The sequence below is a fragment of the Cydia fagiglandana genome, chromosome 7, assembly GCF_963556715.1.
Source record: "Cydia fagiglandana chromosome 7, ilCydFagi1.1, whole genome shotgun sequence".
Lineage (NCBI taxonomy): Eukaryota > Metazoa > Arthropoda > Insecta > Lepidoptera > Tortricidae > Cydia > Cydia fagiglandana.
In genome coordinates this window covers 15,814,484-15,828,577 of record NC_085938.1, presented here as the reverse complement: position 1 = coordinate 15,828,577, position 14,094 = coordinate 15,814,484, and the positions used below count along the sequence as shown (strand labels likewise).

Below are 14,094 nucleotides of genomic sequence, written 5' to 3'. Positions count from 1 at the left end.
ACACATGATACTCACCCTGCAGGCTGCCAGTAGAGTGACAGGGCTAGAAATAAATTTCAGCAAATCAAAAATAATGACGAATAGTACACAACAACCAATGCATATTGAAGATACCGAAATGGAGTACGTTAATAACTATGTATACCTCGGAAAGCAAATCTCATTTGACATGAAAAATAGCGAACATGAAGTTGACAGGCGAATCAAGATCACGTGGAACAAATTCTGGAGCCAAAAAGAAATACTGAAGAGCACAATTCCTATTAAATTTAAAAAGAAAATCATGGACTCTTGTTTACTACCATCGCTCACGTACGCCGCGCAAACCTGGAAATTTACCAAAAATATTAAAAACAAAATAATTACATGCCAAAGAAGTATGGAAAGGAGTATGACGAATATTAGAAAAATCCAGAAAATCAAGCACAGTATTATCAGATCCAAAACTAACGTGATAGACGCGCTCAAATACGCAAAAAAACAAAAATGGAGATGGGCAGGACATGTCGCCAGGATGAAGTCCAATAGATGGGCAAAACAAGTAACGACATGGCCAGGACCACCAGGAAAGCGTAACAGCGGCAAACCATACACGCGATGGTCAGACGAGATAGTAAAAGTCGCAGGGACAAACTGGATACAAATAGCACAGGATAGATCCGACTGGCTTACTCTGGAGGAGGCCTTTACCTGAGAGGGGGTTCTTGCTTAATTCACCTAGTAAAAAAAAAAACAAATAACAACATAAGTGACCAAACATTTAATAAAACTGACTATTAGAAAACATTTAATAAATTGTATTGTAAATTTAATTCACGTTTGACATTGTAATATGCAAGAAATAAAAGGCTTTTTTATTTTATTTATTTTTATAAAGCCCCCTCCACACTCGTGCGCGAATCGCGGCGCGAAGCCGCAAACGCAAGTGTGGCGTCGATTTTCGCAGACAGCGAAATCGACTCCACACTCGCGTTCGCGGCTTCGCCCGCGATTCACGCACACAGTCTGGAGGGGGCTTAAGAAGTATTTTTTCACATCAAAAACATTGCCTTGTTTTTGGCTTATTTTTCCTTATATATTTTTTGGCAGTGATGGGATTGCTTTATAACGTTTGAAGTTTCTACCAAATCATTTCATCAAAGGGATATAAGTATAATGGAAAATAAAGACTTAAAGTAATGAATTGCGCAGGACTCAATCCAATTTGTTTCTCCAAAAAATTGCTAATTTAGTAAAGGGGCCCACCGATTAACAGTCCGCCGGAGTGTATCGGCCTGTCAGTTAGAACAAAATTATGACAGTTCCGAACAACTGACAGGCCGATACCGTCCGGCGGACTGTTAATCAGTAGGCCCCTTAAGACATGCGATAAAAACATTAATCATTTGTGATTTTCTTAATATTTTGACGCTGAATATGAATAAATTGTATTTAGTATTATGATAACAATAGTTTCGATATAAGCTCAACGTTTATATTGGATCAACCCTTTGATAGCCAAAGGCGTCATATAATATTGCGGGATATTAATCTTTGTACATTTCGACAGGGTTCACTATGACGCGCCATAACGCTGCATGATATTTACTGAATTTCCTTAATCTTTGTATTTGAGTAAAAGAGCGTTTATTTTATTTTTTTGCCATTTTTATATATTGTGACCTTTTTTGCCACTTTTGTGTTATTTCTACTCAGAATCACCAGCTCTTTCGATCCTAATGGGATAAGAAAATGTCCCAGAGTTTATTTCCTATTGTGTTACCATTTCCCCATATACTTTGTATGGCGGTAACAATATTTATTGAAATCAAATTTTACAGCATTACAGCTAACACCAATGCACTGTAAAATGAAGTAAGTAATAACAAAGCGATTAATAAGCTACCTATTGCATGTTTGATTCGCAAAAATGTAAAAAATCTTTAAGAAGTCTATGAATTTGGACGGCAAACAAGTCACAGTCAGGTGCAAAAGATAAAAAAATATTAAGGAGTGTCCGGGAACGGACAATTGGAGAGTACTGGTGTGCAGTTGTGTCCAAGGTTCCATTAATTAGGAGGCGATGGCTACGACAAACGTAGGTAGTTCTCGGGAACAAAAAAGGTAGTTGTTTTCGCAACCAAGTCTAAGCAGTCTGACTCTCCCTTTAATATTTTAGATGTAGCAGACATTAGATTAACAAAAGGAAAGTTTGAAAAATGTATGGAAATTTTAGGACACTTTTTTTCTCGTATAATGATGAAATAGTAGCCAAAAAGGACACAATGTATAAAAATGGCAAAAGAGAAAAGAAACGCTAAAAAAGACAATAATATAGATCCAAGCAGCATTCCTATCAGTCACGCGACAAGGTACGAAATGGTATACAAATAAAATTCCTTGACTGTAAATTTTTGCCTGCCAAACTGGTAAAATATGCGAAAGAATTATTTTTACCTCGTGTCATATTTAGAGCAAAATACGTACGAAAATACGTACATAGGAAATTTGGCACTACAACTTTCCATCCCAGGTCGAAGATCTAGGGGCAGACCCAGAACAAGATGGCAGGATGTAGTGCTAAAGGACATGAGTGAGTTCAAGTTATCCGAGGAAGATGTCGTGGACAGGGCGAAGTGGAGACGGCTAAGCAGAAAAGCTGACCCAGCCACCATGTGAGATAGATAGCTAGGAGGAGAGAGATCATATTTAGAGCATATTTAATTTGTAGAAGTTACTGACGCACCTGAAACGGTACAGCAAAGAGTCCAATAACGATGTCAGCCAGCGCCAAGTTCGCTATGTAGCAGTTGGTGACACTCTGCATCCGTCTCGACGTGGCCACCACCCACATCACGAGGAAGTTTCCCACGACGGCGAGCACCGATATCGAGCCGTACAGGAACGAAAGGAGCACGATCATGCCAGTTGGCACGTCGTACAACGTTTCTGAAACAATACAGAAGATGTTAAAATAGTTTATTCTTCAACTTCTTAGGGATGCTTTATTGATTTAAGGATGACTCACGCTAGACCGGGCTGGAGCTTACGGCGCTTTGTTTTCTATGGAAAGCACCACATGTTCACCAATCAGCCGTCATAGAAAATGACATGTCGGACGCCTCAGTCCGGGCACGGCCCGGTCTAGCGTCAGTCATCCTTTGACCGAATGGCTAAACAATTGATTCGAAGCCCTTAAAAGTTAATAAATAATTACTTGTGTTTAATAAAGATTTACAGAGCATGATTCAGACTCTTTGGCCATAATTATGGCTGCGTAAAATTAATTACAACTCGTCACTTTAAAATATCGCTAGAAAAATTATAAACTAACGTAACCTACCTATTTAGTAACTATGTTTTATTAAAATCTTACGGGTACACAATCTTACGGTGTCAAGCATATTACAATGATTATACATTGGTTCGGATTACATTCATTTGAAATAAAAGTGTTCACTTTTTGGCATTTTAAAGATGTCTATTTAATGAATAGGTTCTGCTTCCGACATCAGTCGTATAGAATTTGTTAATCTGGCCCCACCCCCTACTTATAGTGATTGATTCTGGGATAAAAAGCAACCTACGAGGATATCCTTTTCCGGGTTACCTATCTTCTGTGTGTCAAAATTTCATTCAATTCAGTTCACTTAGCGTGATGGATCCAACCATTTATATCATCATCATCATCTCAGCCATAAGACGTCCACTGCTGAACATAGGCCTCCCCCTTGGACCTTGGACCATACGTGCCGGTTGGAAGCGACCCGCATCCAGCGTCTTCGGCGACCTTAACAAGGTCGTCTGTCCATCTTGTTGGTGGACGTCCTACGCTGCGCTTGCTGGTCCGTGGTCTCCACTCGAGCACTTTTCGACCATTTATATACTTTCACATTTTTAATTTTATAGACTGTTTTTGTAAATACATTACTAATCCATACATTTTCGATGAAAGAAACAAATGAGCGTTCCAAACTATTTTTTATGGGCAGCAATTACCTAATTGTTATAAAAAACCGGCCAAGTGCGAGTCGGACTCGCGTTTCTAGGGTTCCGTACATAATTCCGACTCACGCTTGACTGCACATTTCTAATAGGTTTTCCTGTCATCTATAGGTAAAGAAATATTTTGTATATTTTTTTCAATATTTTAGACCCACTAGTTTCGGAGATAAAGGGGGGGAATGGTAATTTTTTGGTTATTTATTAAATAACTTCGAACCTATGTATTTTAAAAATATAAAAAAAAAACATGTCCATCTTTGGGTTTCCTACTAATTTACGGATGTGTACCAAATATTAACTTAATTGGACCAATAGTTTCCGAGAAAATAGGCTGTGACAGACGGACAGACAGACAGAAGCATTAGTGATCCTATAAGGGTTCCGTTTTTTCCTTTTGACGTACGGAACCCTAAAAACAAACAATATTCAAATTATCAGATAATGTAGGCACATATTAAGCGACTGTAAATACAAGGTTTAGGTTAAGTACATAAATTAATGATAGGACTATGTTTAACTTCAAAAGTGAGAGATTACGTTAGTAACGGAAGTAAATTAGTTTATTTGCAGTATTTAAAAAGTGTATAATATACCAATCACAGACAAAACATTCTCCAGACTGAGCATAGTCGCGCTACCCCCTCTACCACGCATACGGTAATTTTACTCCATGTTCGAGTCGAAAGTGTCTTTGTGTGACGTCCGTGTCTTTGATCGGACCAATCACGGCACGGGATTTCGCTCACCTCGTCCCGCGCACCCCCGCATTTTTGGCATCATCGGTTGCATGAAATAATTGCTCTAAACTCGGTCTAAAGGATTCCTAGTCTATGATACCAATAAAGTTTAGCCTGTGCATTTACTAACTTAAATATATCATTATACACAGACATATTAGACAGTACCTAGTTTATTTTTAGGGTTCCGTACCTCAAAAGGAAAAAACGGAACCCTTATAGGATCACTCGTGCGTCTGTCTGTCCGTCTGTCCGTCTGTCACAGCCAATTTTCTCCGAAACTACCGCACCAATTAAGTTGAAATTTGGTACACATATGTAAGTCTGTGACCCAAAGACGGATATGTAACGTCAACAAATGAATTTTAAACATAGGGGCTACTTTTGGGGGGTAAACAATAAAATTAAAAAACAAAGTTTTGAAAACTATATCGTGTTACATACCAAACGAAAGAGCTCATTTTGAGAATCTCAAATATATTTTTCTTATAAATTTATAATAAAAAGTTTAGAAGTTATTCAAGAAAATAGACAAAAAATGACCATTCCCCCCCTCTATCTCCGAAACTACTGGGTCTAAAATTCTGGAAAAAATACACAAAATAGTCCTTTACCTAAAGATGACAGGAAAACCTATTAGAAATCTAGAGTCAAGCGTGAGTCGGATTTAATAACAAAAATGCGGTTAACGTTTTTTAGGGACACAGCCGCAATGGTTTAAGTGAAACGTGATGTAGACAGCTATTGCAAAGGCCCTAGGCCGATATCGGCATAAGGCCGAAGGCCCGAAGCGTCCCAAAGAGGCGTGCCTTTAGCTTCAAGCGTGAGTCGGACTGAAGACAAAAAATGCAACTAGGCTGTATCTGGCACATAGCCGCAATGGTACTTGTAGTACAGTCAACAGCAGAAGTTGCTAAGCGGGCGAGGCGTTCAAAATGACCTTGACATGCTCTTATTGTCTTAACTATAAAGTCGCGTCCAGATCATTTAAAACCACTCGCCCGCTTAGCAACTTCTGCTGCTGATTGTACTGATTGATTAGGTTACTATTGTTACGTGTTTTAAAAAGCACTAGGTATACAGGGTGGCTAAAAAATAAACTAAGTGTATTCCTGCAACGTGCAACCAACGTGCAACCCTGAAATCGCGAAGAATAATTTGGCTGTTTCATACATTTTGGCTGGTCCGTTTCTATGGGAGGATATTTCTTTTTTCGCGATTTCGGGGTTGGTCCCATACTAAAAGTTGCTCAGTATAATCCCAAAACCTCCCTGGCTACGGAAATACACTTATTTTTTGGCCACCCTACCACCATTGCGATTGGTGGATTTGGAATACCTACGTATTATCTCTCTTCGGCCTTCGAAGTTGTAGGAAGCGCGACCCGTCGGACGCTCGAGTTTTCAGCTCTACGCATTTGGACACTTGTACTATTGTTCGGCATTTAATCTTCAGAGATATAGAGATATTGTAAGCCACCACGCCAGAAAACTTCATGTTAGATCTGGTTTTTGATTGACCCATTCGGGTTTTACAAGACGTTTCACTCACGTCACGTTTCACGTACAAAAAAAATGTTGAAAATTGTGTGATGTACGGAACCCTTGAAACGTGAGTCCGACTCGCACTTGACCAGTTTTTTTCAAAATGCCTGTATTTAAGAGAAAATGTTAAAAACCACAATTGGTTTTAGAGCCATATTTTGTCGAAGTAAATGTCCACTGGATAGACCAACATATATCGTATATCTTGGTAGATAAAACAAATGAGAAATAAAATTAATAAAATACAAAATGCAGAAACTACTCCAATTAAGTTTGAGTACTCAAATGAACTGACAAAATACATTTTAATTGTAAACTGAAATTAACCGAGTAAAAGCGAAATACATATTATCATGCAGGTTAAGTTGAACGAGGTTTTGCCGTTGTCAAACTTTCCGGAAATGGGGTTCCATGACATGACATGCAGAAATACCACAAAAGGAAGTCCTAGCGAAGCAACTAAAATTCCTCGTTTTATGAGAGAAATATACCCGCGGATTTATTTACCTAAAAGTTACAATAAGTAGTTAGTATGAGAACTTTTATTCCAGATTCAAAGTAAAATAGCTCAGACAATATTAAATATGCAGCTCAGGTGACGTCATAAATTTGCTCTAGCTATCATGCAAGGAAGAAGAGAAGCGATATTACACGTAAAACGCACTAACACAATCTTAGCAACTGTTGTAAACTTTACGATTCTCATGTTAAAGGTTAAATAAATATAGCATCCTCATAAAGTTAGCTAATTAAGCGCAACTTGCACCATCACACTAATCCGGGTTTTAGCGGTTAAACCGTTAACCCAGTGTCAAATTGTTCTGGTAACCATGGTTACTCCGGGCTTAACCGGTTAACCCCGGGTTAGTGAATGGTGCCAGTGGCCCTTAGTTAAACACTAAGGTACTAACCCAGTGTAGTGTTTGTGCCATTTTGATTTAAGTACTCTTCGAATATAATGCTTCTCGGCCAGTCCGCGTCGTCGTCTTGAGAAAAACTGGTTGTACTGTAACAAAAAAAAAGAATTAAAAGTTTAGTTTAGATTACTAGTTAGCAGTGGCGGCGCGTCCATAAAAGTCTATTCCCACCAGCTTGCCTGTTCTTCGACGTTTAAGCAGAGTTGTAAAGCTATATTAAGTAGTATGTTTTCTAAATGTAAGCTCTCCGCATGAATTTCATTTTATGGATTGAACCTAATATAATTTCACACACGATAAAATAAAGAAGTAATTTTTTCAGTAATTTATAAATGTTGGGTGATTCAATTTTACAGACGAAATATTTAATGTATGTAATATCATACATTATTTAGCTAGAAATTATGTCATTTATAACTTATATTGGGTAATCGTTAGATTAAATTTATTTTATATCTACCCTTAACTATACAATATAAAATTATTCCTCTTGTTGGTATACACATTATTGATTATATTACCTTAGTGATATATCAAAATTATATCATATGTTGTTATATCGAATGAAAATATATCATTTATTGTTATAGCGATCATTACACACCCATATTAATACTAACTTTTCAAATATAAGTTCGTATTGTCAATTTGAATATTTTGGCTGCTGTTGTGTATTATTAGTAATAAATAATTAAAATAACGGTCGGTCTTATCGTAAAGCGTTCTCTTGCAGACAGCCTTAGGGCTGGGTATAACATAGATCCGTTTGCAAACATATTACAATAACCATAAACAGAATACTATTAGATATTGTCGTATATAAAAAATGAAGTTGTTGTTGTATGAGAAATAATAAGGTTTTTAAGATGTCTAAATGATTAATGGAAGTGATGCCCCGGATAAGATCCGCAGTAAAACATTTCACCTTTGGAGTGCAAGGGTCCTCTTGTTACTCTAACCTGGTTAATGGGAACTTGATAGGATATTGAAAAGATAAGACCAAATATATGACATGCAATTTAATACAATTCGCTAACTACTACAATGCACTCCGCTTTAGGGCGGGCGCTGCTCAGAATACAATCGGTTTCTCTAAACTGTCGGCGGTTATGGGATGACACTATAGTAAACCTTAATCTACGATCGCGAGAGGGACGAGACGCGGGGTTTTGGCCAAAACCTGGGATAAAAGTCTAGTGCACTCACGGGTACCGAACGTAGCTATCATCCGCAGGCCCGCTGGTATTTAACGCAGCAGGCGGATCGCTGACGGTGGGCGACGGGCGTTCCTCAAGCTCCGGCTTTGGCAAGCCCGGGCGAGAACAACCCGCGGCGCTCAGGAGTTCCACAAGAAGGACCCGCGCGATGAGACCTTGGGGTCGTCGGACCGCGGCAAGGCTGTCCGACACACGGCTCGCGGGTCAAGGCCGTGCCCTACGGCTTGATGGTGGCGCCAACGAGTCGCGCCTCGGAGTCGACAGGCCACGCAAGTGAAGGGGAGGCCTGTGTGAAGCACCTCGGGATCGCCAGGCGGCACGCAGTCCACAGGCCTTGGAAACTGCGCCCTGCGGTGAAAACCAGCGTCCCCACGACGCTCAGCACATCAGGGAGCGCGCAACGGCGCTCGGAGCAACACGACCGTCGGCCATGCTTGCGCTCGCCGGCGGCACGGAAAGCACTCGGTGGGCTACGCCCTTTTCGCGCACAACACACACACACACGGCGCACTTTACATATATCCCAATCTTCCACCGGCCAGGGCAGGCGGCGGAAGGGGGCGAGGCGGTTTATTTCGATCTTCAATTAGGAACTGTATAAATGCTAGCGTGCCCCAGTACCAACTCCCACATCCATCGTCGATTCTAGAAAAATCCCCAGCCCTCCGTTTCGATCCATATCGACGCATCAAACGTCAAACCAACTTAAACCTTTTCCAAATCATATGACTCTCGAAAAAATATCAATGCTCATTAATACTTGTAATATTTTAAGTGGTTAATAATAGTTACTAATAATTATATTTTTATCGTACGTTTTCTACCTTGTTTCATTCAGAATACCTTCTTTCCGATGCGGTAACTAAACGCATAGTCTACTCTCTGACAGTTCTCCTGTCAAAATTTCAACCTTATTTATGTTTCATAAAAATTCCGAAAATGATTCTAAAATACTAATTAAATTAGGAAGTGACCTATTTGAGCAGTTTAGGTAGACTAGGAGGATCATTTTGATATGCATGAAGCCAGGTTTGGTTCAACAATCTCCGCGCAATCTGGGTGACAAGTTCCGTTCAAGTGGCATACTCTTTAGACTTGTTTCTTCGAAACCAGCTAACCAGGAGGCAGGATATGCCAACCAACCTACAGCTGAGAAGGTACATTATAGTTTTACCTAAGTGTCATACTCTGGTGTATGTTATTTTGTTGGAAATGCGACAGTCATGTTGTACCGGTTATCTTGTATGGAAAAACATGTATTTATCCTAGGCAAATACGTAGCATCGCTACAATATCCCCTCTCTCGGCAAAGAGGTTAAGCGCCGCTTAACCGAGGCAGCCGGGGTAACCGGAGAAAAAAAAAATCTTTTCCCAAAAAATCATCTGGTCCAGTAGGACGTTAACTATACATGCGGACATATACATGCGCTCCATATTTATTATCGTTTGACACTAAACCTATATTTATTTATTTAGTATGCTACTTAATATTTATCTTTAATTTACCTATATTATGTTCTAGAACTATAACGTAGACGTATACCTCTTAACACTATGCTGTGGTCAGATCATGACTATCACGTGTTTCACATTAGAAATCACAGCGTGTGGCCACCACACTGTGGTTTCTGTTACTCAACTAAAAAATATAACCTAGATTTCCTTTGAAATAGTCTTAAGTTGTATAATGTAGTCGCTATAGCTAATAATGAGCTAACTCTCATTTTGAGGCTAATTGATATCTTTTAATGCTAACAAAAATATTAGTTATCTTTGATTAGGCTAATTTATTCTAATTAATTAGCATATTACATGTATTTCTATTCCTAATGTAATGCTACCTATTGATAACTAATAGTTATGTTTTACTATAGCATGCTCTGCTATGCCTATATTCCTACAAATACAAAGCCACTAGTACCCTAATATAATGTGGTTACTAGTTGGTAGTTTTTATTTATTACTTATACTAGCAATAGTGGAAGTTACTTGTAACCCGCACTTAAATCAAACTCCAATATGCAGCCAATGGGCTTGCATTAATTGAAAAAGAAAAAACTTGGTTTCCTTTTCCATGTCCTACTTAGTGTATTATATCCACCATAATTGAGTCACCCTGGGCCCTTAGGGTATGTAGTTACTTATAAAATTTGATTTCCTAGGAAATGCTTGGAACAAATGTTGACCAGCTGGGTCAAAGAAGCATGTATGCTTGAAAAAAAAGAATGGGCTAAATCTTAGTATGCCCTAATAATATAAAATAAATTGTTACGTGTGACATACACCTTGTGGGACTTTAATTATGTCCTTGACATGATACTTTCCAATTTTGCCCGTGTCTATCTCCTGAAGATCATATACGACATCCGAATGCTTCTTAATGACTTTGCATTTCAGGAAGCGCGGTGCCAATTTTGCGGAGAAGAAGTGTGCTGCATTTGACTGTACAAAATTACGCCTCCATACGATATCGCCTACGCTTAGCCGTAGTTCCTTACGGCGCAGGTTATATCGTACCGCGTTTTGTTTGTACGCTTTGGTCAAAGCATCAGTGACGCGCTGGAAGATATCTGCCATCTCGTTGAGAGCAGTTGCTCTGTCGGACCGGTTGGAAATTTGGAGGTCGTCTAACGAATTTGGAATACCGCCCCTAATGGAATGCAGCATGCCATCCGTCATCATCTCTCGCCCCTTTGCCAACAAGAATGGTGTATGCCCCGTTACAATATTAATAGTGCTATTCAAAGATAGCTGGATTTGCGGTAGGTACTTGGACCAGTTCCTTTGGTCTTGTCCTACTAAAATAGCTAGGCAGGTCTCAATAGTTTGATTAAAGCGTTCTACTGTATTAGATTGAGGTGCGTAATATGCGTTATAAAATATCCTTGGTATTGAGTGTGTGGCACAAAAATCTTTAAATTGTTTACTTTGGAATATTGTTGCGTTGTCGCAGATTAAAACACATGGGATTCCCTCTTTATTTAAAATTTCTGATTCTATAAATGTAGTTACTGTTTTAGTTGTTGCAGTTCTAAGTGGGTGAATCCAACAATATTTTGTAAATACATCAACTATAGATAGTATGTAGACGTGACCATAATATGATTGTACTAAAGGACCTATTAGGTCGATAGATAGAGTGTGTATAGGTTTATTAACCTTTTTCTGGTTTGTCATGTGCCCATGTGGAGGCTGATTTGAGTGTTTGTATGCTTTACACTTCTCACACGTGGCCACATAATTTTTCACGTCTGCATACATGCCTTTCCAAAAATAGTTTTCTTTAATTTTTGATAAAGTTTTAAATGTGCCAGGATGTACTGTTAGTTTTTCATGATTTTCTTTAATGCATTCTGGTATTAATTCTCTAGGCAAAACTATTTTCCAATTATTTTCGGTCTGTAAATTTGATATTGGTTTTGAATATCTAAATAGTACTTTATTTTTTATTTGATAGTTTTTATGAAATACTGGGTTTGTTTCTACATTTTTAAATAATTTATTATACCAATTATCTTTAGAACTGCAACCTCCTTCGAATATTACTGCCTCAATACGTGACAAAACGTCTGGAACTACGTGCATGGAGCCTTTTTTATGTCTAATTTCAAAGTCAAAACAAGATAACTGCATTGCCCATCGCGCCAAACGACCTGAAGGGTTGTTTAGCGTTTTGAGCCATTTTAGCGACATATGGTCGGTGACCACCACAAAGCGGCTACCTTCTATGTACGGTCTAAAATGATTTATTGAGTCCACTAATGCTAGGAGTTCACGTTCGGTTGTGCTGTAATTTCGTTCGGTTTTCGTAAGCAACCTAGAATAAAAAGCTACAGGGTGTTCTATACCGCTCAATTCCTGAATAAGTACGCTCCCGATGCCGACGCTTGATGCATCTGAATGGATCTGGAATGGTTTGGAAAAATCAGGGCAGGCGAGCACCGGAGCCTGGGTGAGGGCTTCTTTAAGCGCTAGGAATGACCTCTCTGCTTCCACTGTCCAGTCTACGGTGTCTCTACCCTTCTTCTTGCCAATTAAAGCTGTCATCGGGGCTATGATAGTTGAAAAATTTGCCACGAATCGTCGGTAATAAGAACAGAGCCCTATAAATGCGCGTAGTTGCTTAGCGGTTGTTGGGCGCGGGAAATTTTTAATGCTATCTAGCTTTTGTGGATCTGTTAGTAGACCTTGTGAACCGACTATGTATCCAAGGTACCTAAGCTCTGACTTACAAAATTCGCACTTACTAAAATTTATAGTTAGACCTGCCTTGCTTAAAGCTTGAAAAACGTCATTTAAAATAACGATATGCTCTTCAAACGAATTGGTGGCTATGAGAAGGTCGTCACAATATGCGAATATCTTCTCGCCGTATTTATGGTGAAAAAGAGAGTCTACCAAACGTTGTAATTCACAGCCCGCGTTCGAGATACCGAACGGGACGCGTTTAAATTCAAATAGTCCGCGGTTTGGTACCACAAATGCACATTTTTGACATGACGTGCCGGAGCCGTCGACGTTGTCGGAGTCACATAAAGAAATTTGCCAGTAAGCCGCCGACAAGTCGATTGAGCTTAAATAACGTGTGCCACGTAAATTATCTAAAATTGAATTAATGTATGGTACAGGATATGAGTCCTTGACTGTGACGTCGTTAAGTTTTCTGGCGTCTAAACAAAATCTCCAGGAACCGTCTTTTTTTGGGGTCATAACAACGGGGTTAGACCATGGTGATTTAGATGGTGCTATCACGCCCAACTGAAGCATCCGGTCTACTTCGTCATTTAAAGCCTTCAGTTTAACCGGTGAAAGCGGATAATATCGTTGTTTTATTGGTGGCCCCGTTGTTGTGATCTTGTGCTCTACTAGAGATGTTTTACCCAGACCTCGCTCCTCTGTACTGATTGACTTAAATTCATTTATTACTTTGTCCAATTGAATTGATTCGAGAGGGGAGAGATCATGTTTTGGCACTATGGCACATAATGTTTTTAGTGACTCCGGCCTAAGTGATGTTTTCCTTTTTAGAAGGTGAATATCTTTTAATTTAAAAATATCTATTAATTCTAGTGTTAATATAGAATCCATGCCAAAAATGAAGTCATCAGATACTTCTGGGATTACCATAAACATGATATTATAAAGCATCCCTCTGAAATTGATTGGTAATAGGATTTTACCTATGACCTCAACGACAGAACGGTTTGCACAAGTCGCAGTTGTAGTGTAATTTATTAAATTAAATCCTAAATTTAAGAAATGTTTATGGTAATTGTTCCCTATTATACTTAAATTTGCTCCTGAGTCCATTAGACCTGTATATATTCGTTCTCGTACCTCAAAATCAATGTAAATTCGGTTATCTCCTTCAACCGCCTTTACACCAGGAGTCACCGCACCTAAATATAGTGTGTTTGATATTGTTTTGATGGCTCCTGGTCTATCTAGTTTTTTTGGACATTGTCTGCTTCCGGCGCTGGTCTGCCCTTGGCAGGATTACATTTGTGGCAGGTGCTTGTAAGCACATTTTTCTGACCGCACTGAAAGCAAACAATGCCTGGAATAGTGCGGCATTGTTGGTATGAATGTCCCGATTTTTTACATTTTTTACAAGTAAGTTGGTTGTTTTTATTATTTACCTGTCTTTGTGTATTATTGCTCTTGAAATTTCTCTGATTATAAGTTTTAATTTCGT

The 14,094-nt window shown here is 39.0% G+C and overlaps 1 protein-coding gene across 1 annotated transcript in view; it reads right to left on the bottom strand.

The window, feature by feature from the left end:
* Window positions 1-14,094, bottom strand: part of LOC134666233 (RYamide receptor-like) — a 64,309-nt gene that overhangs the window by 32,972 nt on the left and 17,243 nt on the right. The window contains exons 2-3 of the mRNA XM_063523384.1: window positions 7,177-7,271; window positions 2,726-2,928 (exon numbers count right to left, since the gene is read on the bottom strand). Coding sequence (XP_063379454.1) covers window positions 2,726-2,928; window positions 7,177-7,271 — 298 coding nt within the window. The remainder of the gene's footprint in view (window positions 1-2,725; window positions 2,929-7,176; window positions 7,272-14,094) is intronic.